General features: G+C 48.5%; 1 protein-coding gene across 1 annotated transcript in view; it reads right to left on the bottom strand.

Annotated features, from left to right (window-relative positions):
• The window catches only part of tg (thyroglobulin), a 604,630-nt gene that overhangs the window by 474,684 nt on the left and 102,191 nt on the right, over window positions 1-27,755 (bottom strand). The window contains exons 19-22 of the mRNA XM_085993935.1: window positions 25,341-25,511; window positions 20,385-20,517; window positions 19,457-19,512; window positions 15,687-15,802 (exon numbers count right to left, since the gene is read on the bottom strand). Of these exons, the coding sequence (XP_085850061.1) occupies window positions 15,687-15,802; window positions 19,457-19,512; window positions 20,385-20,517; window positions 25,341-25,511 (476 nt within the window). The remainder of the gene's footprint in view (window positions 1-15,686; window positions 15,803-19,456; window positions 19,513-20,384; window positions 20,518-25,340; window positions 25,512-27,755) is intronic.

Below are 27,755 nucleotides of genomic sequence, written 5' to 3' on the forward strand. Positions count from 1 at the left end.
GGTGAAGAAATTCCTCCTCATCTCAGTCCTAAATGGCTTACCCCTTATCCTTAGACTATGACCCCTGGTTCTGGACTCCCCGGCCATCGGAAACATCCTTCCTGCATCTAGTCTGTCCAGGCCTGACAGAATTTTATAGGTTTCGATGAGATCCCCTCTCAATCTTCTAAACTCCAGTGAGTATAAGCCCAATCGACATAATCTCTCCTCATACGTCATTCCTGCCATCCCAGGTATCAGTCTGGTGAATCTTCGCTGCACTCCTTCCATGGCAAGAACATCCTTCCTCAGATAAGGCGACCAAAACTGCACACAATACTCAAGGTGCGGTCTCACCAAGGCCCTGTGCAACTGCAGCAAGACATCCTTGTTCCTGTACTTGAACCCTCTTGCTACGAAGGCCAACATACCATTTGCCTTCTTAACTGCCTGCTGCACCTGCATGCTTACCTTCAGCGACTGGTGCACAAGAACACCCAGGTCTCTTTGCACTTCCCCCTTCTCCCAATCTATTGCCATTCAAATAATAATCTGCCTTCCTGTTTTTGCCACCGAAGTGGATAACCTCACATTTATCCACATTATAGTGCATTTGCCATGTTTCTGCCCAATCACCCAACCTGTCCAAATCGTATTGGAGAGAGAACTGTTAACAATGTCAGCTAACATGGGAGCCAGAAAAGGAAGATGGGTGGTCAGCAGTTTGGTGGGAATAGGGTCGAGGGAGCAGGAAGTGGTTCTCATGGACAAGATGAGCGCGGAGAGGTCATGAGGGGAGATCGGAGAGAAACTGGAGAAAGATGTGAGTTCAGGGCTAGGGCATGGGGGAGCTTTAGATGAAGTTTCGCTGGTGGGCTAGGGGTAGGAAGGGAGGGGGCAGAGGCAGCTGAACGGATGGTCTCAATTTTAGAGACAAAGAAGTCCATGAGCTCCTCACACTTGTTGTCGGAGGTGAGGGTGGAGGAGACAGTGGAGAGGGGTTTAAGAAGAATAGGAGCTGGTGTTTATCTTTGCATTCCAGAATAATTCTGGAATAGTGAGAAATTTTTGCAGACGAGAGCAAGCCACGATAATACTTTATGTGGTCCAGCCAGATCTGGCGGTGAATGGCTAAACCAGTTGTCCGCCATACCCATTCAAGTCTGCGTCCCTTGGACTTAAGGGAGCGGAGATGAGGGCTGTGCCAGGGGAAACGGCCAGGGTGAGAGAGAGAAATTGTTTTAATAGGGACTAGGGCATCAAAGGTGGTGGTGAGGGTGTGGTTGAGCAGATTGGTAGCTGCAGAAATGTCACGGTGAATGGAGGGCCAAAGGCTGGACAGTTGGGATTTCATAAGTGCAGTTGTAAGAGAGATGGGAGGGCGTTTTTTCCAGGGGCGGACACAGGAGGAAGAAGGGTTGGGTGGGGGGATGGAAGGGGAGATGTGGGTGGAGAGTGATACAAGGAATTGGTCAGAGATGGCCTTATCTGCGATTGACACGATGGGAGTAGCAAGGCCATGAGAGATGGCAAGGTCGAGGGGGTGGCTGTGAACATGGGTTGGGGACTTTACATGGAGGAAGAGATTAAGGGAGGATAGGAGACTAGTGAACTCAGAGGAGAGAGAGCATGATGAATTGAGATGGAGGCTGAAATCACCGAGGATGAGAAGTCGTTCAGTGCAGAGGCCGAGGGAGGGGAGCAGTGAAGATATCTCAGTAAAAAATGTTTTATGGTACTTGGGTGGGCGGTAGAGAACAAGAGTTTTAAATGAGAGGTGAGAGGGGTACAATAAGGTGAGATGCTCAAAGGAGGAGAAAGTGTTGGAGGAGTGGGGGGACAGACCAAGGTGTGATTTGGTGATGAGAGCCACACCGCTGTTGTGTCCGTGTATAATAAGACACAGACTGCAGGAGAACGGTACAACAGGTGTTTACTCAACGTGGCTCACACGGGAACTGGTCTGTACAGATTACTACTCAGTTCTATATACAGGTGTGGTCACTGCCGGTACTGCAGTATACATGAGCTATAAAAGATAGTTCCCCCCTTAAAGGAATATACGTTACAATTCCTCCCCTTTTAGATTAACAGTACCATAACACTCATTTAACAATTAAATATCAAACTAATTACAATTAACACTTTTAACATGCAACATTAGCTGAAAATAGTCTATTTATATATTCAGTCTTTGAGGAGGCTTCCTGATCCTTTCTGCATAGCGCCTTTCCCGAGTGTCTTGCTCTTGGTGCAGAGGCGATTCTGGCCCCGTCATCGGTTGGTTCATCAGCTTCCGATGCTACTGTTTCTGAGGTAGATGTGACCTGTACGTCGGGTTCATCACCAGGTATGTATGGGCGAGGCATGGGGTTGACTTGTTCCTGTGACTCTAGGATCTGGTCAGCATGGCGTCTCACAATGCTCTCCCCAACGTCCACTATGTACATTAGTGGGCCCTGCCGTGTGCATATCGTTCCTGGCTGCCATTTTTCTGTTCGGTAGTCGCGGGCCAAGACTGGTCGCCCTACATTGAAGCTCCTTGTTGGCTTCTCATGGATGTGCTGGAATTGCTTACTCTCAACATCTCTTCGTACGTTTGGTCTGAGCAAATCCAGGCGAGATCTTAACCTTCGGTTAAAGAACATCATGGCTGGGGCTTGGTTGGTGACTGCATGTGTCGCATTCCGGTAGGCGAACAGGAAATTGTCCACCTTGTGCTGCAGTGGAATGTTGTCATTGTACATAGCCTTTATTGCCTTCTTAAAGGTTTGTACGAACCTCTCAGCCAATCCATTTGTGGCTGGATGATACGGGGCGGATGTGTAATGCCTTACCCCATTCTTTTTCAAGAACCTCCGGAACTCTTCGGACACAAACTGTGGTCCGTTGTCGGAGCAAATCAGTTCTGGTAAGCCATTCCTGGCAAAAATGGTCCGTAGGACTGCAATAGTTTTCTCCGTGGTGGTGGAGGACATTTTGATGACCTCAGGCCATTTCGAGTGTGCATCCACGGCTATTAAAAACATTGAGTCCATGAATGGACCAGCAAAATCAATATGCACCCGTTGCCATGGAGATGAGGGCCACTCCCATGGGTGTAGAGGGGCCTGTGGTGGTGCATTTTGGACTTTCTGGCATCCTGAGCAGCTCTTGGTCAGGTCCTCGATTTGTTTATCGATTCCCGGCCACCACACATAAGCCCTGGCTAGGCTTTTCATTTTTACCCCTCCCAGATGACCCTCATGAAGCTCATTGAGCACTCTATCCCTTAACTTGGGTGGAATTACCACTCGGGATCCACACATTAAGGTCCCCCGGCACACTGACAGCTGTTCTCTCCTTGTCGAGAATGCTGGCAACAGTGAGTCGCCATGTGCTGGCCATCCCTTCACCGTCAAATCATATACCCGAGACAGTGTCGGGTCATTTCGGGTTTCCTTTTCGATACAAGCGTTTGTTACCGGTAGGTATTCAACTATAGTTGAATGGAATATTTCGACAGGGTCCACTGCTGGTGCTTCCTCCGCAGTAGGCAGTGGCAGGCGTGATAGCCCATCAGCATTTCCATGCTGTTTCGTGCCCTTATATTCAATCTCATAGTGGTGCGCCCCTAGAAAAAGTGACCATCTTTGTAGTCGTTGCGCAGTCATCACCGGAACGCCCTTCTTCAGATTAAAAATGGAGACAAGAGGCTGGTGATCAGTCAGCAAGGTGAATTTCTGCCCGTGCAGATAGTGATTGAACTTTTTCACTCCCCACACTAGGCTGAGGGCCTCCCTGTCAATCTTGGCGTAGTTACGCTCGGCTGAGGTTAGTGATCGTGACGCAAAGGCTATTGGCCTCTCTGAGCTGTCCGAGAATTGGTGCGACAGCACCGCTCCAATGCTGTAGGGTGACGCATCACATGCCAACCGAATTGGTAATGCTGGGTTGTAATGGGCCAATACCTCTTTCGATGTGATTAGTGTTTTGCACTTCTGGAAAGCTCATCTACATTCGTCACTCCACTTCCATGGCACCCCAGTTTGCAGTAGGGTGTTCAGTGGGTGTAGTATTGTAGACAAATTTGGCAAGAACTTATGGTAGTAGTTTACCAGCCCGAGGAACGACCTCAGTTGTGACATATTTTCCGGTGCTGGAGCCTTGACTACTGCCTCAATCTTCTCTGGGGACTTATGTAACCCCTCTTTATCGATAACGTGGCCACAATACGAGATCTGTTTTCTAAAAAACTCGCATTTGGGGCGGTTAGCTCGGAGCCCATATTCCTGCAATCCAGTGAGCACCTGCTCCAGGTTGGCAAGGTGATCACTGTCATTTTCGCCCGTGACCAGGATGTCGTCCAAATAACACTGGGTCCCTGGGACCCCTTGCAGGACTTGTTCCATTGCCCTCTGCCAAATAGCCGGAGCTGATGCTACCCCGAATACCAGCCGGTTGTATTGGTAGAGACCTTTATGTGTGTTGATTGTGAGGTATTTTTTTGATGCTTCTTCTACCTCCATTTGCAGATACGCCTGGGCCAGATCAATCTTAGTGAAGCGTTTATCTCCAGATAGCGAGGCGAAAATATCTTCAATCTGCGGAAGTGGATATTGTACGGTGTGAAGGAGCGGGTTCACTGTTACCTTAAAGTCCCCACAGATGCGAACCTTCCTTGGTTCCCCAGGCGTGCTGCTCAATGACTTTTTCATCACAGGGACGATGGGTGTAGCCCACTCGCTCCAGTCTACCTTGGACAGTACACCTGAACGTTCCAGACTCTCCAGCTCTGCGTCGATGGCTGGGCGGATCGCATAAGGTACCGGTCTGGCCTTAAAAAATTTTGGGCTTGCGTTTTCTTCAATTTTAATCGTCGCTGTCATGCCTTTTAGTGTTCCGAGTCCTTGCTGGAACACTTCTTTCGCATCAGTTAGGATCTTTGACAGTCGCCCAGGTGTGACATCGTCATCCTTTTTATCAGCCTCAGTCAGTGCCTGTATGGAATGCCAATCCAGTTGTATTTTCCGGATCCATTCACATCCCAGTAATGGTGGTCCTCCATCTTGCAATACATACAGGTCTAGTTTTGGTGTTTCCTTACCATTATATATAACGGTCACCCTTATTTTTCCTTTGGAGTAGACTTTTTGCCCCGTGTACGTCTTCAAAATAATTTTTGTGTCTCTCAAGGGTATGTGTGAGAATAGCCGCTCGTAGTCCCATCGGTTTATGACTGTTAGGGCTGATCCTGTGTCCAATTCCATCTTTACCTGGACTCCTGCTATCTTGAGAGAGTGACCCAAATGGTTCGGTGATCCTGCGTTGTGATCACATTATGTAGTTTCAGACAACTCAGTTCCCTGCTTTCAGAGTCATTATCACTCTTTTGTTCGTCTGAACTATTCTCCGTCATCTTATGTACCTTCTTGTACTTTTCTTTGGTAGGTTTCTTATTGCTGGTTTTCTTTCCCGACCTGCAGACTCGTGCTATGTGTCCTACTTTTCCACACTGTCTGCACACTTTGCCTTTGAACCAGCAATAATTCTGGTCGTGTGTTGTTCTGCCACAGCGATAGCACTTCTCTGTTCCATATGACATTTCGTTTGTGCCATATTCTTGCGGTCTCTGTTGTGTCTCTGCAGCGCCCCGTGCTGCTGCTTCATATGATACCGCAATGCTGAAAGCCTTTTCCAGCATAAGGTCCTTTTCAGATAAAAGCCGTTTCTGGGTTCCTTCACTTTGAAGCCCACACACAAACTTGTCCCTTAAGGTAACTGCCAGTCCCGCTCCAAACTGGCAGTGTTTTGATAGTTTGCGCAGTTCTGTTAAATAATCAGCATTACTTTCATCCTTATGCTGGTTCCGTTTGTGAAACTTGAATCTTTCTGCTAACAGCAGTGGTGTGGGGCTTAAATGTTCCTGTAGTATCGTTACTATGTCTTCAAAACTCTTTTCCATTGGCTTCGTTGGGGTTACTAGATTTCGTAATAAACCATACGTCTTTGCACCCATTAAATTTAACAATACCGATGCTTTCTTGTCATCTGACACCTCATTTGCCTTGCAGTATACCTCTATTCGTTCGACATATGTAGTCCAATCTTCGACTTCATTGTCAAATGCGGTGATACTGCCACTCTTCGGCATTTTGGGTGTGGTTTAAAATGGCGTCTCCCAATGGCTTAAAATGGCATCTCCCGCACTTTCCTTCCTCCCCCGCTGCTGCCAACGCCGCTCCCGGCGGTTCTCGTGGCAATGGCAGCGCCTCGCGGGTTTCTGCACGTCTCTCTCTCCCTCTCTTCGACACTGCTCGGCCCCTGAATACCGGCTGCGCCCTGTGCGCTCTGCCCTCTCTCTCTCTCCCCCGTCAACGCTGCTCAGCCCTTTGCTGTGCAGCTCGGTCGGGCTCTAGCCCGCCACTGTCCGGGAAGGGTCTGCGCACTACCTGTTGCCAGCCCGTTTCGCTGGACCACCTCGACTGGAAAGCCAAGCCTGGCTCTCGACAGCCTCCCCCGCAATTCTCGAGGCTCTGCTGGATGACTGGGCGGTTGCCCGTGGTCGACGCCCGAGTCTCTGGCCTTGACCTCCAATCCACTGATCTCCAGGAACGAATCCCCGGGAGGTGATGCAGAGTTGCAGGTAGGTTCGAACTTGCCTTGTCGCCAATGTTGTGTCCGTGTATAATAAGACACAGACTGCAGGAGAACAGTACAACAGGTGTTTACTCAACGTGGCTCACATGGGAACTGGTCTGTACAGATTACTACTCAGTGCTATATACAGGTGTGGTCACTGCTGGTACTGCAGTATACATGAGCTGTAAAAGATAGTTCCCCCCTTAAAGGTATATACATTACAACCGCCACCACGGCGGTCTGAGCAAGTGGTGGAAAGTATAGCCAGGCGGGAAGGCTTCATTTAAGGGTAAGGTGTCATCACCCCTCAACCAAGTTTCCGTCAGGGCCATGATGTCGATGCAATCATCCATGATAAGCTCATGGATGGCAAGGGCCTTGTTCGCAAGTGAAAGAACATTCAGGAGGGAGCTGCGGAGAGGGTCGGTGATGGCTGCCCCACTGCCAGTGTCCACAGGGTCAGCGCTGGAGGTATGAGTTGGATGGGGAGGAGATTGGCAAGATTCTCCCCCAGTGGGTCCGCTGGGCAGGAAAGTCATCAAGAGAGTAAGATGGGACAGTTGGAGTTGCTGCTCGTAAGGCGACAGCAATGACTACCTCGATGGGCCCGTCATAGGTTGCCAAGAGAGACAGAGAGGGAAGTTGTAGGCTTATCTAAGAGGGAGTTGAGCCTGGGACGGCGGCAGGAGAGTAGGAAGGTCAAAGAGTAATGAGGGATTGGGGTAGGGATTTGGAAGGGCAGAGTATCTGAAAGAGGAGAGAGGAGAGATGAAAAGGAGGCATGACGACAGGGGAGAGCGGTCCGGGAGGGATAGAGAGAAAGGAAAAGAGGGGGGAAAAAGTGGAAAAGTATTGAATGGCTCAGGTCCGGAGCGGCAGCCAGAGTGCGCACGCGAATGGACACGGGAAAAGCTCGGGTTACATAGGCCTGTTTAAATGTAATAATTAATGGAATACGTATTTCCTGGTAGCAGGGAATAGGTTGGAGACAAGGGTCAACGTCAGAGGTCCTATGGAAGGACAAAGCTGACGTAAACAGGATGGGGCCAGTACGGAGCATCGATGAACCGCTGTCCAAAGCAGGTGAGTGAAGTCCAGAAGCTATTTGAAGGGTAGAGAGTTCGAGGATGCAGGTTGTTGCCACAGGAATGAGAGTCGGTAGCGGTGCAGAAAGATGATGGCTAAATTGACGCAAGCTGGAGGTCACCTTAGATCAAAGCAGCGGAGAAAAGGTAAAACCACAAGCCAGTGACCAGCAAAGCTGAAAACCAGTAGGAAGAGTCACCAGACAGCAAGTGAAGCAGCTGCTACCTACAAGCCAGCAGAGCTGAAAACCCAGTAAAACCAGTTCAACAGAGACACAGCCGCAGTTTAAAGGTAAAAATCTTTTAGCAGCAGAGATAGAAACATGGCAAATAAGCCTTACAGCGAAATACAGTATAGTCCCATGTAGTAAAGTGCAGAAATGTAGTGTAATCCAGTGTAATTCAAAGCAGAAACGTAGTGTAGATGGCCAGAGAAGTCCAGGAGATCAGAAACCAAGTTGACAAAGGGATTCCGCAGCATAAGACTTGAAGTGACTGAAAAGCAGAGCAGCGCCACAGCCGCTGAGTCAAACCGTGTAGTCAACGAAGTCCTGTCCGCAAGGAATCCAGTGATAGAGGTCAAGTCTCAGCAGAGATCCAGCAGTTGAAAGCTCAGTGAGAACAAAGTCACGCTGGGGGATGGGCAGTGGACTCTGCAGGGGGAGCTTTAAACTTGTAGTTTGAACTTGTAGTTTGGACTGATATGCCTTCATTATCAGAGACAGGGCATCTTAAGCAATGGAAGAAAGGAGATTGGGGGGAGAAAGGGCAAAAGATGGCAATGGATGACCACGGATACAGTTGAAGGAAAGAGCAGCTCAGAAAAAAGCTGCCAGCCCAGGAGCCAACATAAAGGAAATGAACAGTCTCCTTATTTATCGAGGTGTAGATAATCCTGGGCACTCTTCTTTCTATTTGCATTTTCACTGTGTTGAAATCAAGGCTCATCTCACTGCCTCCTACTTTAATTCTCTCCCAGCTTCTCGAATTGTGGAACTACATACTCTTCACTCTTCCCTTTCTCCTACAATCTAGAGATTTTTAGAACTCAGGCCTAGCGTCCCCTAACCACTACTTTGTTTATCGTGCACTCTTTCCCACTCTTTCCAAACTTGGTTTTGTAATGTATATACCTTTAAGGGGAGAACTACTTTTTACAGCTCCTGCATACTGTAGTACCGGCAGTGACCACACCTGTATATAAACCCTGAGTAGTGATCTGTACAGTTCGTTCTAGATTAACCCTCATTCAGTAAACACCTGTTGATCGTTCCCTGCAGTCTTTTGTCTGATTATTGAAGGACACAACATTAAGATACATGGATCTAACATTGGCGACGACGCAGATTTGAACCTACCTGCAACTCTGCATCACCTCCCAGGGATTCGCTCCTGGAGAACAGTGGAAGGAGGTCGAGTCCAGAAGCACGGGCGTCGACCATGGGCAACCGCCCAGTCATCCAGCGGAGATTTGAGCATCGCAGGGGAGGCTGTCGAAAGCCAGGCTTGGCTTTCCAGTCACGGTGGTCCAGCGAAACGGGCTGGCAACAGGTACTGCGCAGACCCTTCCCGGACAGCGGCGGCTAGAGCCCGACCGAGCGGCACAGAAAAAGGCCGAGCAGCGTCGACGGGAGAGAGAGAGAGGGCAGAGTGCACAGGGCGCAGCCGGTGTTCAGGACCGAGCGGCGTCAACAGGGAGAGAGACGAGAGAGAGCAGAGCGCAGCCGGTGTTCAAGGGCCGAGCAGCGTCAACGGGGGAAGAGAGGCGAGAGAGAGCAGAGCACAGCCGGTGTTCAAGGGCCGAGCAGCGTCAACGGGGGAGAGAGGCGCGCAGGAAAACGCGAGGCGCTGCCATTGCCACGAGGACCGCAGAGAGCAGCATTGGCAGCAGCGCAGGAGCAGCGCACGAAACCCACAGGGCATCGCCATTTGCCACGAGGACCGCCGAGAGCGGCGTTGGCAGCAGCGCGGGAGACGCCATTTTAAGCCGCAGCGGGGAAGAAAGGAAAGCGCGGGAGACGCCATTTTAAGCCGCAGCGGGGAAGAAAGGAAAGCGCGGGAGATGCCATTTTAAGCCAGTCTAACCACACCCAAAAATGACGAAGAGTGGCAGTATCATAGCGTTCGACAATGAAGTCGAAGATTGGACGACATATGTCGAACGCATAGAAGTATACTGCAAGGCGAATGAAGTGCCAGATGACAAGAAAGCGCTGGTATTGTTGAATTCAATGGGTGCAAAAACGTATGGCTTACTACGAAACCTAGTAACCCCAGAGAAGCCAGTAGAAAAGGATTTTGAAAACATAGTGTCAATCCTACAGGACCACTTAAACCCCACACCGCTGCTGATAGCAGAAAGATTTAAGTTTCACAAAAGGAACCAGCATAAAGATGAAAGTAATGCTGAGTATTTAATGGAACTGCGCAAGCTATCGAAACACTGCCAGTTTGGAACAGGACTAGCAGATACTTTAAGGGACAAGTTTGTGTGTGGGCTTCAAAGTGACGGAACCCAGAAACGGCTTCTATCAGAAAAGGATCTTACGCTGGACAAGGCTTTCAGCATTGCAGTATCACACGAAGCAGCCGCACGGGGCGCTGCAGAGATACAACGGAGAACACAAGAATATGGCACAAATGAAATGTCATACGGAACAGTGAAGTGCTATCGCTGCGGCAGAACAACACACGACCATAATGATTGCTGGTTCAAGGACAAAGTGTGCAGACAGTGTGGAAAAGTAGGACATAGAGCAAGAGTCTGCAGGTCGGGAAAGAAAACCAGCAGCAAGAAATCCCCACAGGAGAAGTACAAGAAGGTACATAAGGTGACGGAGAGTAGTTCAGACGAACAGAAAAGTGAAACAGACTCCGGAAGCAAGGAGCTGGGTTGTCTGAAACTACATAATGTGATCAAAACGGAGGATCACCAAACTATCTGTGTCACGCTCAAGATAGCAGGAGTCCAAGTGAAAATGGAATTGGACACAGGATCAGCCCTAACAGTCATAAACCGAAGGGACTACAAGTGGCTATTCTCACATATACCCTTGAGAGATACAAAGATTGTCTTGAAGACGTACACGGGGCAAAAAGTCTACCCCAAAGGAAAAATAAGGGTGAATGTTATATATAATGGCAAGGAAACACCAAAAATGGACCTATATGTATTGCCAGATGGAGGACCACCACTACTAGGACATCAATGGATCCGGAAGATACAGCTAGATTGGCATTCCATACAAGCACTGACTGTAGATGCCAAAAAGGATGACGACGTCACACCTGGACGACTGTCAAAAATGCTAACTGACGCACAAGAAGTGTTCCAGCAGGGACTCGGAACACTAAAAGGCATAACAGCGACGATCAAAATAGAGGAAAATGCAAGCCCAAAGTTTTTTAAGGCCAGACCGGTACCTTATGCGATCTGCCCAGCCGTCGAAGCAGAGCTGGAAGGTTTGGAACGTTCAGGAGTACTGTCCAAAGTGGACTGGAGCGAGTGGGCTACACCCATCGTTCCTGTAATGAAGAGGTCGTTGAGTAATACGCCTGGGGAACCAAAGAAGGTTCGCATCTGTGGGGTCTTTAAGGTGACAGTGAACCCAGTCCTTCACACTGTACAATATCCGCTTCCGCAGATTGAAGATATTTTTGCCTCGCTATCTGGAGGGAAATGCTTCACTAAGATTGATCTGGCCCAGGCGTACCTGCAAATGGAGGTAGAAGAAGCCTCGAAACAGTACCTCACGATCAACACTCATAAAGGTCTCTACCAATACAACCGGCTGGTGTTCGGGGTAGCATCAGCTCCGGCTATTTGGCAAAGGGTAATGGAACAAGTCCTGCAAGGGATTCCAGGGACCCAGTGTTATTTGGACGACATCCTGGTCACGGGCGAAAATGACAGTGATCACCTCGCCAACCTGGAGCAGGTGCTCACTAGATTGAAGGAATATGGGCTCCGAGCTAATCGCCACAAATGCGAGTTTTTCCAGAAGCAGATCTCGTATTGTGGCCACGTTATTGATAAAGAGGGGTTACATAAGTCCCCTGAAAAGATTGAGGCAGTAGTCAAGGCTCCAGCACCGGAAAATGTGTCACAACTGAGGTCGTTCCTCGGGCTGGTGAACCACTACCATAAGTTCTTGCCGAATTTGTCGACAGTACTACACCCACTGAACACCCTACTGCAAACGGGGGTACCATGGAAGTGGAGTGATGAATGTAAACGAGCTTTCCAGAAGAGCAAAGCATTGATCACATCAAAAGAGGTGTTGGCTCATTTCAACCCAGCACTACCAATTCGGTTGGCGTGTGATGCATCACCCTATGGCATTGGAGCGGTGCTGTCGCACAAATTCTCGGACGGCTCGGAGAGGCCAGTAGCCTTTGCGTCTCGGTCACTAACCTCAGCCGAGCGTAACTACGCCCAGATTGACAGGGAGGCCCTCAGCCTAGTGTGGGGAGTGAAAAAGTTCAATCACTATCTGCACGGGCAGAAGTTCACCTTGCTGACTGACCACCAACCACTTGTCTCCATCTTTAATCCAAAGAAGGGCGTTCCGGTGATGACTGCGCAATGGCTACAAAGATGGTCCCTTTTTCTAGGGGCGCACCAATATGAAATCGAATATAAGGGCACGAAACAGCATGGAAACGCTGATGGGCTATCACGCCTGCCACTGCCTACTGCGAAGGAAGCACCAGCAGTGGATCCTGTCGAAATATTTCATTCGACTATAATTGAATGCTTGCCAGTAACTAACGCTGGTATAGAGAAGGAGACCCGAAATGACCCGACGATGTCTCGGGTATATGATTTGACGGTGAAGGGATGGCCAGCACATGGCGACTCACTGTTGCCAGCATTCTCATCCAGAAGAGAACAGCTGTCAGTATGCCAGGGGACCTTGATGTGTGGATCCCGAGTGGTAATTCCACCCAAGTTAAGGGAGAGAGTGCTCAATGAGCTTCACGAAGGTCATCTGGGAGGGGTGAAAATGAAAAGCCTTGCTAGGGCTCATGTGGGGTGGCCGGGGATCGATCAGCAAATCGAGGACCTGACAAAGAGCTGCTCAGGATGCCAGAAGGTCCAAAATGCACCACCACATGCCCCTCTACACCCATGAGAGTGGCCCTCATCTCCATGGCAATGGGTGCATATTGATTTTGCTGGTCCATTCATGGACTCAATGTTTTTAGTAGCCGTGGATGCGCACTCGAAATGGCCTGAGGTGATCAAAATGTCCTCCACCACCACGGAGAAAACTATTGCAGTCCTACGGACCATTTTTGCCAGGAACGGCTTGCCAGAGCAGATTTGCTCTGATAACAGACCACAGTTTGTGTCCGAAGAGTTTCGAAGATTTATGAAAAGGAATGGGGTAAGGCATTACACATCCGCCCGTATCATCCAGCCACAAATGGATTGGCTGAGAGGTTCGTACAAACCTTTAAAAAAGCAGTAAGGGCCATGTGCGATGACGACATTCCACTGCAGCATAAGGTGGACAATTTCCTGTTAGCCTACAGAAATGCGACACATGCAGTCACCAACCAGACCCCGGCCATGATGTTCTTTAACCGAAGGTTGAGATCTCATCTGGATTTACTCAGACCAAATGTACGAAGAGATGTTGCGAGTAAGCAATTCCAGCACATCAATGAGAAGCCGACAAGGAGCTTCAATGTAGGGCAACCAGTCTTGGCCCGCGACTACCGAACAGAGAAGTGGCAACCAGGAACGATATGCACACGGCAGGGGCCACTAATGTACACAGTGGATGTTGGGGAGAACATTGTGAGACGCCATGCTGACCAGATCCTAGAGTCACAGGAATGAGTCAACCCCATGTCTCAGCCATACGTACCTGGTGAGGAACCCAACGTACAGGTCGCATCTACCTCAGAAACAGTAGCATCGGAAGCTGATGAACCAACCGATGACAGGGGGCCAGAATTGCCTCCGCACCAAGAGCAAGACACTTGGGAAAGGCGCTATCCAGAAAGGATCAGGAAGCCTCCCCAAAGACTGAATTTATAAATAGACTATTTTCAGCTAATGTTGCATGTTAAATGTGTTAATTGTAATTAGTTTGATATTTAATTGTTAAATGAGTGTTATGGTACTGTTAATCTAAAAGGGGAGGAATTGTAATGTATGTACCTTTAAGGGGAGAACTACTTTTTACAGCTCCTGTATACTGTAGTACCGGCAGTGACCACACCTGTATATAAACCCTGAGTAGTGATCTGTATAGTTAGTTCTAGAGTAACCCTTATTCAGTAAACACCTGTTGATCGTTCCCTGCAGTCTTTTGTCTGATTATTGAAGGACACAACATTAAGATACACGGATCTAACAGGTTTTGTTCTGCACTAAAAACAACAGAAAATGCTGGAAATACTCAGCAGGTCAGGCAACATCCGTGGAGAGAAATTTGAGTTGACGTTTCGGGTCGAACCCTTCTTCAAAACTGGAACGAAAAGAAACTGGATCGAAGGCAGGGCTGCGATCGGACAAAAGAATAAAAGAAACAAAAGAAGTAACAGAGATTAGAAGCTAGACGAGATGGTAATAGGCTGAGATTAGGTGTAAAGTGTACTGGCAGGGCAAAAGATAGCTGCCAGGTGTGAGAGAGAAACAAAAGGAAAGGGGCGGGGGGGGGAAAGGAGTGGAAAAATTACAAGAAAAAATGAAATGGGGGCCGAGCTTATGATCTGAAATTGTTGAACTCGATATTGAGTCCGGAAGGCTGCAGAGTGCCTAATCAGAAGATGAGGTGCTGTTCCTCGAGTTTACGTTGAGCTTCCGTGGAACAATACAAGAGGCCAAGGACGGTGAGGTCCGAGTGGGAATGGAGCGGTGAATTAAAATGACAGGCGACCGGAAGCTCGGGGTCACACTTACGGACTGAACGGAGGTGTTCCGCAAAGCGGTCACCCAATCTGCGTTTGGTCTCCCCAATGTAGAGGAGACCACATCGTGAGCAGCGAATACAGTATACTAGATTGCGAGAAGTACAAGTAAATCGCTGTTTCACCTGGAAGGGGTGTTTGGGGCCCTGGACAGTGGGAAGGGGGGAGGTATGGGGCAGGTGTTACATCTCCTCCGCTTGCACGGGAAGGTGCCAGGCGAAGGGGAAGGGCTGTTTGGGGTGATAGAGGAGTGGACTAGGGTGTCTCGGAGGGAGCGGTCCCTGCAGAATGCTGAAAGGGGAGGGGAGGGGAAGATACGTTTGGTGGTGGGATCACTTTGGAGGTAGCGGAAATGCCGGAGGATGATCCGTTGAATGTGGAGGCTGGTGGGGTGAAAGGTGAGGACAAGGGGAACCCTATCGTGGTTCCGGGAGGGAGGGGCAGGGGTGAGGGCAGAAGTGCGGGAGATAGAACTGACACGGTCGAGGGCAGTGTCAACCACGGTAGAGGGGAATCCTCGGACAGCAACTGTCTCCGGTTCCGACTAGTGTTTTGTTCTGCACTATTTGCCTTGATTCTTCACCTAGCTTTCTCAGTTTAAAAAAGGGCTTGGTGCCATTACAGGAGGAAGTTGAACATGGCCTGTATGGGTTCTGAGAATGTACCTGCAGGGTGGGTTTGCTGTGTGGGCCTTTTCTCATTTCTACTCTCTAATGATGCTGCATTATGGCAAGCACATTAATATCACACAGGGTATCGGCTAGCGATGTCAATAATTTGAATATAAGAGTGTTGTGTCTCCTTGTGTTCTTATACTATATATATTACAGACACTTTTAGTTCATTTTTAGTTAGTGCTTTTACTAAGCTGTATTCTTGCTTTTGTTACAGTGCTGCCGCATGGTGCGGAGTGATACAAGATGTCCGACGCTGCACTGTGCACTGCCTGTGCACAGTGTGCCACATAGCAATATAACTACACTATACCAAAGTACTGTAGTTCCATACCAAAGTAGTTCCATTTAACGATGTGATACTATAACAATGCAACAAAGAGCAATAAAACATCTCCCCTACCTGGCCAAAGGTTTTGCAGAGCAAGTTGGATTCTGAGCTATTGTAAAGCTCACACTGGAACAGCTCTCCTTTGCTGAATAATGTCAGAAAGTTACACATCTCATTTCCGGAGCATTCTGCAAAGGGAAACATTTAAGTTTTCTTTACGCGTGGCTTCATGGTTTATTTTAAACCTGAATAGAAATATTTTAACAGAAAAGCCATTTGGGAAACAAAGGGGCTCATTTATCTAACTGCGTATGTTCAGCAAACACCTTTAAAATAAACCTTTGTGGGTATTCCAGTGGGTTTGAACAAGGTTCCATCACATCTAGAGCTTGGAGTCAAATCAAACACAACTGATGCGATAAAAATCTCCCGTCTCTGCTGACCATAACAGCCTAAAGTGAGCAGAGTTTGCATATTGACAAACGATCCAGAGATGAAGAGAAACGTTTTTAGACAGCAAGTTGCTGTGGTCTGGAATGCACTGCCTGAAAGTGTGCTGGAAGCAGATTCAATAGTAACTTTCAAAAAGGAATTGGATATATATTTGACCTGATAGAGGTCTTTAAGATTATGAAGGGGTTTAACAGGGCAGATGTAGAGAAGATGTTTCCACTTGTGGGGGAGTTCAGAACTAGGGGTCATAAATATAAAATAGTCACTAATAAATCCAATAAGGAATTCAGGAGAAACTTCTATGCAAAATTTTTAATTACAGATATATACTTCAATGAAGTTGCCATTTAACTAACTTTTTTCTAGACTATGGAGCTTTGACTTATCTCAACTTTCCTCCTCTCTATCTGTTGGTTTGTATCTGCAATTTAAAAAAAAATTCTGAATGTGAGCATCACTGGCAAAGACGTCATTCATTTCCTATCCCTACTTACACTGAGATAATAGTGGTTGGGCATTCTTCTTGAACCGCTGAAATTCTTTGTTTGATACAACTGAGTGGACCATGTCAGAGGGCATTTAAGAGTCAGCCACGTTGGGACTGGACTCACATACAGGCCAACTTCTCAAATTGCCATGGTGGGATTTGAACTCACGTTCTCTGGAATATGAGTCCAGGCCTCTGGATTTCTAGTATAGTCCTGAATATCATTGAGGAGGTGTACAAAATGCACTTTGAACCTTTGTCATTACAGACCTTTGATTAGAACAGACTTATTACAGAAAATAAAAGGCTTAATCAATCCTTGTTAAAATTATCCTTGCCATAATAATCACAATTTAATTGATTTGCTACAAACTTGTAAAAAGGAATGTTCTTGGGATGTGGGATACGTTGGCAAGGCCGCGCTTATTGCCCATTCTAATTGACAGTGAAAAGGTGGTGGTGGTGGGCCTTCTCCTTGAACCCTTACAGTGCTTGTGATGATGGTGCACCACTCGTTAGTAATATTGTTTGCTGTAATCTATTTTAATCACGCCACCCATAAAATCTGCCTGCCCCTCAAAGCGGATCAACCATAAGAACATAAGAATTAGGAGCAGGAGTAGGCCATACAGCCTTTCGAGCCTGCTCCACCATTCAATAAGATCATGGCTAATCTTCGACCTCAAATCCACTTTCCCAACCAATCCCCATGTCCCTTGATTCCCCTAGAGTCCAAAAATCGATCTATCTCAGCCTTGAATATACTCAACAAATCAGCATCCACAGCCCTTTGGGGTAGAGAATTCCAAAGATTCACAACCCTCTGAGTGAAGAAATTCCTTCTCACCTCAGTCTTAAATGGCCTACCCCTTATCCTGAGACTATGCCCCCTAGTTCTAGACACTCCAGCCAGGGGAAACAACCTCTCAGCATCTACCCTGTCAATCCCCCTCAGAATCTTATATGTTTCAATGAGATCACCTCTCATTCTTCTGAACTCCAGAGAGTATAGGCCCATTCTATACAATCTCTCCTCATAGGACAACACTCTCTTCCCAGGGGTCAATCTAGTGAACCTTCGTTGCACCGCCTCCAAGGCATGTCTGTCCTTTCTCAGATAAGGAGATCAAAACTGTGCACAGTACTCCAGGTGTGGTCTCACAAAGCCCTGTACAATTGTAGTAAGACTTCCTTACTCTTGTATTCCAACCCCCTTACAATAAAGGCCAACATGCCATTTGCCTTCCTAATTGCTTGCTGTACTGCACACTAACTTTCTGTGTTTCCTGTCCGAGGACACCTAAATCTCTCTGAACACCACATTTAATAGTTTCTCACCATTTAAAAAACATTCTGTTTTTCTATTCTTCCTACCAAAGTGAATAACCTCACATTTCCCCACATTATACTCCATCTGCCACCTCATTACCCACTCACTTAACTTGCCTATACCTCTTTGCAGACTCTTTAACTGTGATTTTAAGAACCTCGGCAGGTCAGTGGCGGGCAACGTCGGTGTTGGGTCCTGACTCCGCTGCTGTCTCCATCCCAGCCTCTGAAATCAATTTCTCCCGATTGGGCTTGTTAAGCCTGCCCAACGCATTTCCCAGCCAATTAGAATAAGCTCGTCTGGTGACGTCATTTCATGACGCGTCATCAGCCGGTTTCCTTAAAGGGACCATGGCCAACTTTCTTTTGACATTTGTGCTGTCAGTGTTCTACAGCACTGAGGTGCTACAAACACTGACAAGCACTGCACAGAGATGCAGGGCTGCACCCAGGCTCTCCCATGTCTCCCTCCATTTGCTTATGGAGGGAGTCACAGCACGCAGGGAGGTCCTCTTCCCTTCCGAAGGGCGGAAGAGACCTCCCCAGGAGATCAACACAGCCTGGCTGCACATTGCACAGGAGGGCACAAGCAGGGACATGGTCAGGAGGACCTGGGTGCAGTGCCGCAAACCTTTCAATGATCTCAGTAGAACACGAAACATTAGTACAAAGGCACACGCAACCTCATCCTCTGTGCCTCTCATCACATCCCCATCACTCTGCCTTCCCTACCCTATTCATGCACATCCACACTCACACCAACTTACCTTGCACCTCCACCCATCCCCCTTTATCTACATTATCACATCCCCATCTGACCAGCCACTCCTCACACTCACCCTCATCCTCGTCCAATCATACCATCAACAACACACAAGGGTAGGCACTTGGGTGTTTTATCAAATGTTCATATAAAGTTTCTGTTAATGTGCCATCAAACATTGAAACCTTTATTTTCAACACTTTGCGTTCTTGGACAGATTTGTGTGCACCTTTGAAAGTGACTTAGTGAGTTGCAGTGAATGGTGAGACATAACGGTACCCCCTGCAATGGTGATGAGTGAAAAAGGAATGGCTTGGGCAGTGTAGGGATGCTTTATGGTGTTGGTGGGTGGTGCCAACCTGGCGCATCATGTGGCAGCCAAGGTGTACAGCATCAAATGAAGTAAATCTGGCCATGGTGAGGCCATCCCTGGCGTCCCGGGCAGCAATGTGGTCGGGTGCTGATGCCTTGTGTCCTGTGCAGCATCAGTTGATTGCGGAGAAGGTTGGTGTGTTTTTTGGTGCTGCTGGTGTGCCTGGTGCTGGTGTTGGGGCTGATCATGGTGGGATTCTGAGGACCAAGTTGAGAGAGTTTCAAGGGTACCCATACTGATGGAATAGATGACAGGTGAAGTAGAGATGACAGAAGCGATCTGTCAATGGTGGGAGAGGTAATGAGGTCAGACTAAATGGAGACTTGTGCAAAGATTTGCAGCATCCTGAATTTAGAGAAGCTGGTGATTAAGCGGACATATCTCAATCAGCTGGGAGCTTTGACTTGACATTTGAAGCTGAGTCAATGGCCACTGACCTCCCGCCTCAACTTCACAGACGAGGTCCAGGCACAACAGGAAGCCGGTGGGCGACCTGTCAAATCCAAAAAGCTGGGAAAAAATGATTGATAAGTGGCTGTAAACAAGCCACTAATGATTTTAATTACCTCCGCCCCCCCCGCCCCCCCCGCTGCATGTCGGGTCTGCTCAGTGCTGACAGACCCGACATTTGGTAAAGTCACATGGCGGCAGGTGTACAGTGGGGTCCCGACCCGCTGGGGAAAAAAAACACTTTCCCACCCGACCCATCACTGATCACGCCTGCTGACACCCCGCAAAATCCAGTCCTTTGTGTCCTCCTCACAGCTTACTTTCCCACCTAGCTTTGTATTGTCAACAAACTTGGATACAGTGCACTCAGTCCCTTCATCTAAATCATTAATATAGATAGTAAGTAGCTAAGGCCCAAGCACTGACCCTTACGGCACCACACTAGTTACAGCCTGCCAACCGGAAAATGACCCGTATATCACTACTCTCTGTTTTCTACCCGGTAACCAATCTTCTATCCATGCTAATATACTACCCCAACCCCATGAGCCCTTATCTTGCATAGCAACCTTTTATGTGGCACCTTATTGAATGCCTTTTCGAAATCCAAATATACTACATCCACTGGTTCCCCTTTATCTACCCTGTTAGTTACATCCTCAAAAAACTCTAATAAATTTGTTAAACACGATTTCCCTCTGCCTTAATCATATTATGATTTTCTAAGTGTCCTGTTACCACTTCCTTAATAATGGATTCCAGCATTTTCCCGATGACTGATGTCAGGCTAACTGGCCTGTGGTTGCCTATTTTCTCTCTCCCTCCTTTCTTGAATAGCAGAGTTACATTTGCTACCTTCCAATCTGCTGGGATTCCTGTGAAATGAAATGATGAAACCATCAGAGCAATCATGACCTTGACTGACCTGTGAGACAATCCAGAAGCTGCCTCTGACGATCAGGATGTGCTGTCAAAACTTCAATGATTTCCGTGTCTTCAGAGTTCAGAAGCAGCTGGGATTGATTGATGCTGTCAAACTGTCGGAACACTGCAGGCAGGAAAATAAAGAACTGTGTTTTAAAAAACATAAGAAACCGTGGAATGAGAAAACGCCATTCAGTCCGTTAATTGGCACTTGGTGCCTGGTGATCCAGTTCGTGCAAATTGAAAGAGATACCAGGCAGAGCATAGAAAGTGGCAATTAATGGAGAGTTTCCATATATTGGCTTTACACAATACCCCAGGCAGAGGCATGAAGACACGTAGAATACAAGTAACAAGGGAAACAATATGAAGTACATTTTAAGAGGTCAAGCAATGTAACCCTTTTCCCTCTCTATGTCCCTTGATCAGCTTTCTCTTCATTTTAACATGAGGCAAATGATCCCTCAATACTGCAATCTATTTCTATCATGCCACCCAACTAAAACTGTTGATCCTGCAAAGTTACCAAGCAAAATTCCAGAATATTCAGCTCTCTTCAAATCTTCACTAATCAACCTTGGATTGCCTTCCTTCACAAATGACACCCTGCCCAATCGGCACCAATGTAACCTGTGAGTTATTTGATCAGCTCAGTCTACATGTATCACTAAAAACCTCTGATCCCGTTCCCAGATATTTATCTAACTTAATTTCTCTTCCTGTCAATGTTCTTCCCTCAATGAGAATGTCCAATAACCTGGGACCTTACAGTATGCACATAAAGCAAAGTCAACTGATTCCATTTGTGTTGGGAAAGTGCATATTTGAATATATCAGGAATTAACCCTTACTGTACCATGGATTACACACTTCCAGACACATTGGGGTCGATTTTCATTCAGCAGTCGGGAAGGAGGCGGGTCTACAACTTTCGGGTTTTAGTCCTGCCTACATCGATGTCTGGCCAATCCACGTGATTTTCCCTTGATTGACCTTGTTGAGCCCGCCCAGCAGGTTCAGCAGGCCAATTAAGGGCCACCCGGCAACAGGTGACGTCACAGACTGCAATTTCATCTGTCAAGAGTTCTTGACAGATGAAATATCAGTGTTTCACAGCTGTTTGAAGCTGTGAAACACTGACAGTCTGAGTTCTAACCTGAGTCCTTCTGCACAGACTCAGTTAGAACTCTCAGCAGCACTCAAAGCTGAAGGCTGTCACTTTTCACAGATCACAGCCGTTCAGCTTTAAGTGCCTGCTGAGTGATGGGCTCCCGACAGCTACAGGAAGAAAGGCTGTTAAGGTAAGTACAGGTAAGTAAAAGTTCTTTACACACTTTAGACACACCAAGCACACTTACCTTTGCACTCATGCACCCATCACTCACATGAGCACCGACATCGCGAACCCTCCAACTCCTTCAACCCGACGGCCGACTGCTCTAACCTGGCGTCGTTTGGAGCCATCGGGAATCCCACACGACATCCCTGAAAATAGGGATTAGGCTAAAAACTGCCTGTTAACTACCTGTTAACAGGCAGTTAATTGGCACTAATCCCTTCCCGCCTGGTTTCGGCGGGTCCCAGTGCGGGGCGGGTACCCGCCGCCCCTGAAACTTGTGTGGGGCGGGGTTTTGGGCGGGATGGTGTCGGGACACCCAAATTTGGGATTTCCCCCCCCCCCCACATGCCTGAAATCCCACCTGACGGCTCCAGGAAAATCAACCCTGACAGTCTGACTTCTAACCTGAGTCCTTCTACACAGACTCAGTTAGAACTCTCACCGGCAATGAAAGCTGAAGGCTGTCACTTTTGACAGCTCGCAGCCATTTTGCTTTCAGTGCCGGCTGAGTGATGGACTCCTGAAACCTAGAGGAAAAAAGGCTGTTAAGGTAAGTACAGGTAATTTAAACTTCTTTACACACTTTAGACACACCAAACACACTTACCTTTGCACTCATACACCCATCACTCACCTGAACACCGACATCGCGAGCCCTCCAAGTCCTTCAACCCGACGGCCCGCCTGCTCTAACCTGGCGTGGTTTGGAGCCGTCAGGAATCCCACACGACACCCCTCAAAATAGGGATTAGGCTAAAAACTGCCTGTTAACTACCTGTTAACAGGCAGTTAATTGGCACTAATCCCTTCCCGCCTCGGGTCGGCGGGTCCCAGTGCGGGGCGGGTACCCGCCTCCTTTGAAACTTACACGGAGGCGGGTTTTGGGCGGGATGGTGTCAGGACCCCCGAATTCGGGATTTTTGCTCCCCGCACGCCTAAAAGCCCGCCTCACGGCACACTGAAAATCGACCCCATTATTACTCTGGGGGCTGCCAAATACTGACTCATTAGTCAGTAGCAACTGTTTCATGTTTTGATACATAAAAACACAGTAGAGAGTGACCTCATTGAAGCTACAATGTGATCACGTGTGTCATTTTTTGATTGACTAAATAAAAGTAGGCCCAACCAGTCCCCATCTACCACCACCCTCCTCCGCCTGGCTGAACTTGTTCTCACATTGAACAACTTCTCCTCTGACTCCACTCACTTCCTCCAAATTATAGGTGTTGCTATGGGAACCCGCATGGGCCCTAGCTATGCCTGCCTGTTCATGAGATATGTGGAACATTCTTTGTTCCAGTCCTACTCAGGTCCCCTCCCTCACCTCTTTTTCCAGTACATCGATGACTGTATCGGTGCCGTTTCCTGCTCTCGCCCTGAACTAGATAAGTTCATTCACTTTACTTCCAATTTCCACCCTTTCCTCACCTTCACATGGTCCATCTCAGACTCTTCCCTTCCCTTCCTTGACTTCTCCGTCTCCATTTCTGGCAATAGGCTTTCGACAAACATCCACTACAAGCCCACTGACTGCCACAGCTACCTGGACTACACTTCCTCCCACCCCGCTTCCTGTAAGGACGCTATTCCATTCTCCCAGTTTCTCCGTCTCCGCCGCGTCTGTTCTGACGATGCCACCTTCCATACCAGTGCTTCCAACATGTCTTCCTTTTTCCTCAACCGAGGATTCCCCTCTACCGTGGTTGACACGGCCCTTGACTGTGTCCGTTCCATGTCCCGCACTTCTGCTCTCACCCCTTCCCCTCCCTCCCAGAACCATGATAGGGTTCCTCTTGTCCTCACCTTTTACCCCACCAGCCTCCACATTCAACGGATCATCCTCCACCATTTCCGCCACCTCCGACATGATCCCACCACCAAACACATCTTCCCCTCACCTCCCCTTTCAGCATTCCGAAGGGACCGCTCCCTCCGCGACACCCTGGTCTACTCCTCAATCACCCCTAACAGCCCTTCTCCTTCGCCTGGCACCTTCCTGTGCAAGCGCAGGAGATGCAACACATTCCCTTTTACCTCCTCCCTTCCCACTGTCCAGGGCCCCAAACACCCCTTCCAGGTCAAACAGCGATTTACTTGTACTTCTTGCAATTTAATATACTGTATTCGCTGCTCACGATGAGGTCTCCTCTACAGTGGGGAGACCAAATGCAGATTGGGCAACCGCTTTGCGGAACACCTCTGTTCAGCCCATAAGGGTGACCCTGAGCTTCCGGTCGCCTGTCACTTTAATTCACCGCTTCACTCCCACACTGATCTCTCTGTCCTCGGCCTATTACATTGTTCCAATGAAGCTCAACGTAAGCTCGAGGAACAGCACCTCATCTTTCGATTAGGCACTTTACAGCCTGCCGGACTCAACATTGAGTTCAACAATTTCAGACAATAACCCCTGCCCCCATTTTTCATGCTGTATTATTTTGCCATTCCCATTTGCAACATTTTATCTTTCCTGCCTCTTACATAAGCACAGTATGTTCTTTCAATTCCTTCCTCCCCTCCTAAACCGCCCCCCTGTCTCTGCACCTGCTTAATATCTGTTACATCTCCAGCTTTTTCCAGTTCTGATGAAGAATCCTAGACCTGAAACGTTTCTCTCTCCACAGATGCTGCCTGGCCTGCTGAGTATTTCCAGCGTTTTCTGTTGTTATTTCAGATTTCCAGCATCTACAGTATTTTGCTATTGTAAAAGTAGGCCTGTTTTGTTGTTGGCTTTTTTTAAAATGTTGCTTCAACCTCCAAAATGGATGGTAGGGGCTGGGAAGAACATCGGCGGTGAAGTTTAACCTTGAGAAGAATGGCTCAGCTACCTTCCAACTGATTACACACTTCGTTTGTATAATCTGGGAGTAGACACTTTCCAGGGTAGAGTCTCAAAGGTAAATCACAATAGTAGTGACAGTCAGGAAGCCTGGTCTCCTTATGTAAGGAAGGATGTAAATGCGTTGGAAACAGTTCAGAGAAGGTTTACTGGACTAATACCTGGAATGGACGGGTTGTCTTATGAGGAAAGGTTGGACGGGCTAGGCTTGTATCCGCTGGAGTTTAGAAGAGTAAGAGGTGACTTGATTGAAACATATAAGATCCTGAGGGGTCTTGACAGGGTGGATGTGGAGAGGACGTTTCCTCTTGTGGGAGAATCTAGAACTAGGGGTCACTGTTTTAAAAACAAGGGGTCGCCTATTTAAGACAGAGATGAGGAGAAATTTTTTCTCAGAGGGTCGTGAGTCTTTGGAACTCTCTTCCTTAGAGGGCTGTGGAAGTAGAGTCTTTGAATATTTTAAAGGCAGAGGTAGATATATTCTTGATAAGCAAGGGGGTGAAAGGTTATCGGGGGTAGGCGGGTATGTGGAGTAATCAGATTAGCCATGATCTTATTGAATGGCGGCGCAGGCTCGAGGGGCCAAGTGGCCTACTCCTGCTCCTAATTCGTATGTTCGTGTGTTCGTATGGACTAACAGATTTCAGGATTATGACTGACAATGTGAAAGCTGTTAATATTCACTCAAATGCCAATAAACACACCCATTAATAAAATTTCACTGCAACTCAAAAAGGAATCAAATAACCTAAATACATCTACTCACCAATACAATCTGAGTCAGTGAGGGTTCCATTGGTCTCAGTCCAGGCTAATCGCACTCCATTCGCAGTGACGCAGAAAGATTTCTGAGCGCTGGCATCTTGCTGAGCAGCTCTATACCGTCCTTGCGGGTCACACTTTGGGCCCCAGGGACTGATTTCGCACTCTGTTAAACCTGTTAGGGTCAGATGGTTAAATGTATGTAGCATCTGGGAACTGGTTAATGGAGCGGAAAAGATTTCTTACTGGGGAATGTTAACTTTCCCCCATCGGCAGGAAGGGAGCAAGGTGGCTCCACTGCCCGCTCCGTTTCCGCCAATCTACGGTTCTATTGCCACTAGTTTTGATGGCAGAGGAAGCTCCCATTGGACACTGGCAAGAGCCTCATTAATAAAAGCAAATCGAGGTACTGTATCATGATATGTGTGGAACCCCGATGGTAGCTTAACACACTCCTGAGCAGAGCACACACCTTAGCTGTCCTGCGAGGTGAAGCTGTCAGGAACCCAGCGAAGGAAAATAATAACTTTCCTTATTGGGGCCCGGAGGAGCAGGCATGTCAAGGAAAGTCTGGGCCTCTGCTTCCTGGGGGTTCCCACCCCTCCCGCTCCCCCTTTCAACCATGAGACCCTCACAACAACCCCCTCCCGGACTTATCTGGCTGCCCGCAGCTTCTCCCGATGCCACCAGCTGCCGCTTTCCGCTGGGAACGGCCGAGCAGCTGAGCGGCGGCATTCAAACAAGGCCCTGCAGTTAATATCTGACGAGCTTCCGCCTCAAACTCCTGCACAGAATTAATGTCAGCTCCCGTCGGGAGTTAAAATCGGCCCTTCAGACAAAGTAGGAAACTTTGAGGTGACCTCATTGAAGTTTCTAGACAATGTCAATCAGGAAGGACTGTTCATTGTGGCAAAGGGTTCAAACACCAGGACATTAAAAATTAGTAGGTTAGCAGTAAGAATAGAATTGAGTTTATACAAAGGGTAATAAATTAGCGGAATAAGGTATCACCGAGACCAATTTAAGTTTGCAGTTTGAATGGATTGAAGAGACATTTAGATGTAGCTCTGGAGAGATTACGGCCTAGAAATTCAGTTGGTTGCGCCAGCTGTTAGCGCCTTAGGAGGAGTAGATGTCGGGCGCTAGGCGGCTAGCGCCCGGGTGCAGCGCGAACTGCGCCTCGCCCCAACTTCACTAGAGATTTAGCGGCGGCGCAAAGTCTTTGCACGCGCTCAGCTGCGCGCGCAGATCATGACGCCATTTTCTCGTGCAACGCCCTTTGTGCGCCCCCAACCGTAACTTCAGTGGCGACGCCCCATTGTGCGCCTGGCGCCCCTAGCGACTGTTAGAGTGGAACGGTGCTCAGCCGATGCGGGGGGCGCAAATTAAAGGGCACTCCTCCTGCACTATAAAAGGCTGCCATTTCGCAGCACTCCTTCTTGAGAAACGGATCTTTGGAGAGAGACCAAGGTAGATAGCTTTCTGCTTTGGCCCAACACTCGGACAGGTACTTCTGGCTTCAGGCCACAGCTTTCCACTAGTCTTTGCCTTCATTGACATCTCATTGTTTGCCAGCTTATTATGGGGGCTGCAATGGGTGTCAACGCTGGCTTTCTCAATTACATCCAAAGGGCTCACAGACGCCGTGAGAGAGTGGCAGCCCTGGCTAGACGGAGAGGGGGCAACAGGCGTCGGCAAAGGAGGCCTTACCCACCCAGGGTATACCGCCAGCAGTTCTCCTATCTCAACATGTCTGAGGAGCAGTGTGTTCGGAGGCTGCGATTCAGAAGGGACAGGGTCACAGAGATCTGCCAGCTGCTTGCCGGTGATCTGCAGCCACGGCTGAGGAGCAGGACGTCTCTGTCGGTGGCAGTGAAGGTGACGGTGGCTCTCAACTTCTATGCCACCGGCTCCTTCCAATCCGCTACTGGGGACATTGCCAACATCTCCCAGTTCGCCGTGCATTGCTGCATCCGCCAGGTGACCAATGCCCTTTTCAAAAGGAGAAGTCAGTTCATCTCCTTCTCCATGGCCCTTGCCAAGCAGCAACAGCGTGCAATGGGCTTTGCAGCATTCGCGGGCTTCCCCATGGTGCAGGGCGCCATTGACTGCACGCATGTGGCTTTGCGGGCACCTCTGGAGAATGCCGAGGATTACCGCAACCGGAAGGGCTACCATTCGCTGAACGTCCAGCTGGTGTGTGACCACAGGCAGCTCATCCTAGCTGTCAATGCCCGCTTTCCAGGCAGCAGCCACGATGCCTTCAGCCTGCGACAGACTTCTGTGGCAGACATGTTCCAGGCACAGCCTCACCCACGAGGATGGCTTATCGGGGACAAAGGCTATCCTTTGTGTACCTGGCTAATGACCCCGCTCCGTGCGCCCAGCACCCCTGCTGAAGAGGGATACAACGAGAGCC

The sequence above is a fragment of the Somniosus microcephalus genome, chromosome 7, assembly GCF_052327205.1.
Source record: "Somniosus microcephalus isolate GS21.2 chromosome 7, FLI_Smic_1.0, whole genome shotgun sequence".
Classification (NCBI taxonomy): domain Eukaryota; kingdom Metazoa; phylum Chordata; class Chondrichthyes; order Squaliformes; family Somniosidae; genus Somniosus; species Somniosus microcephalus.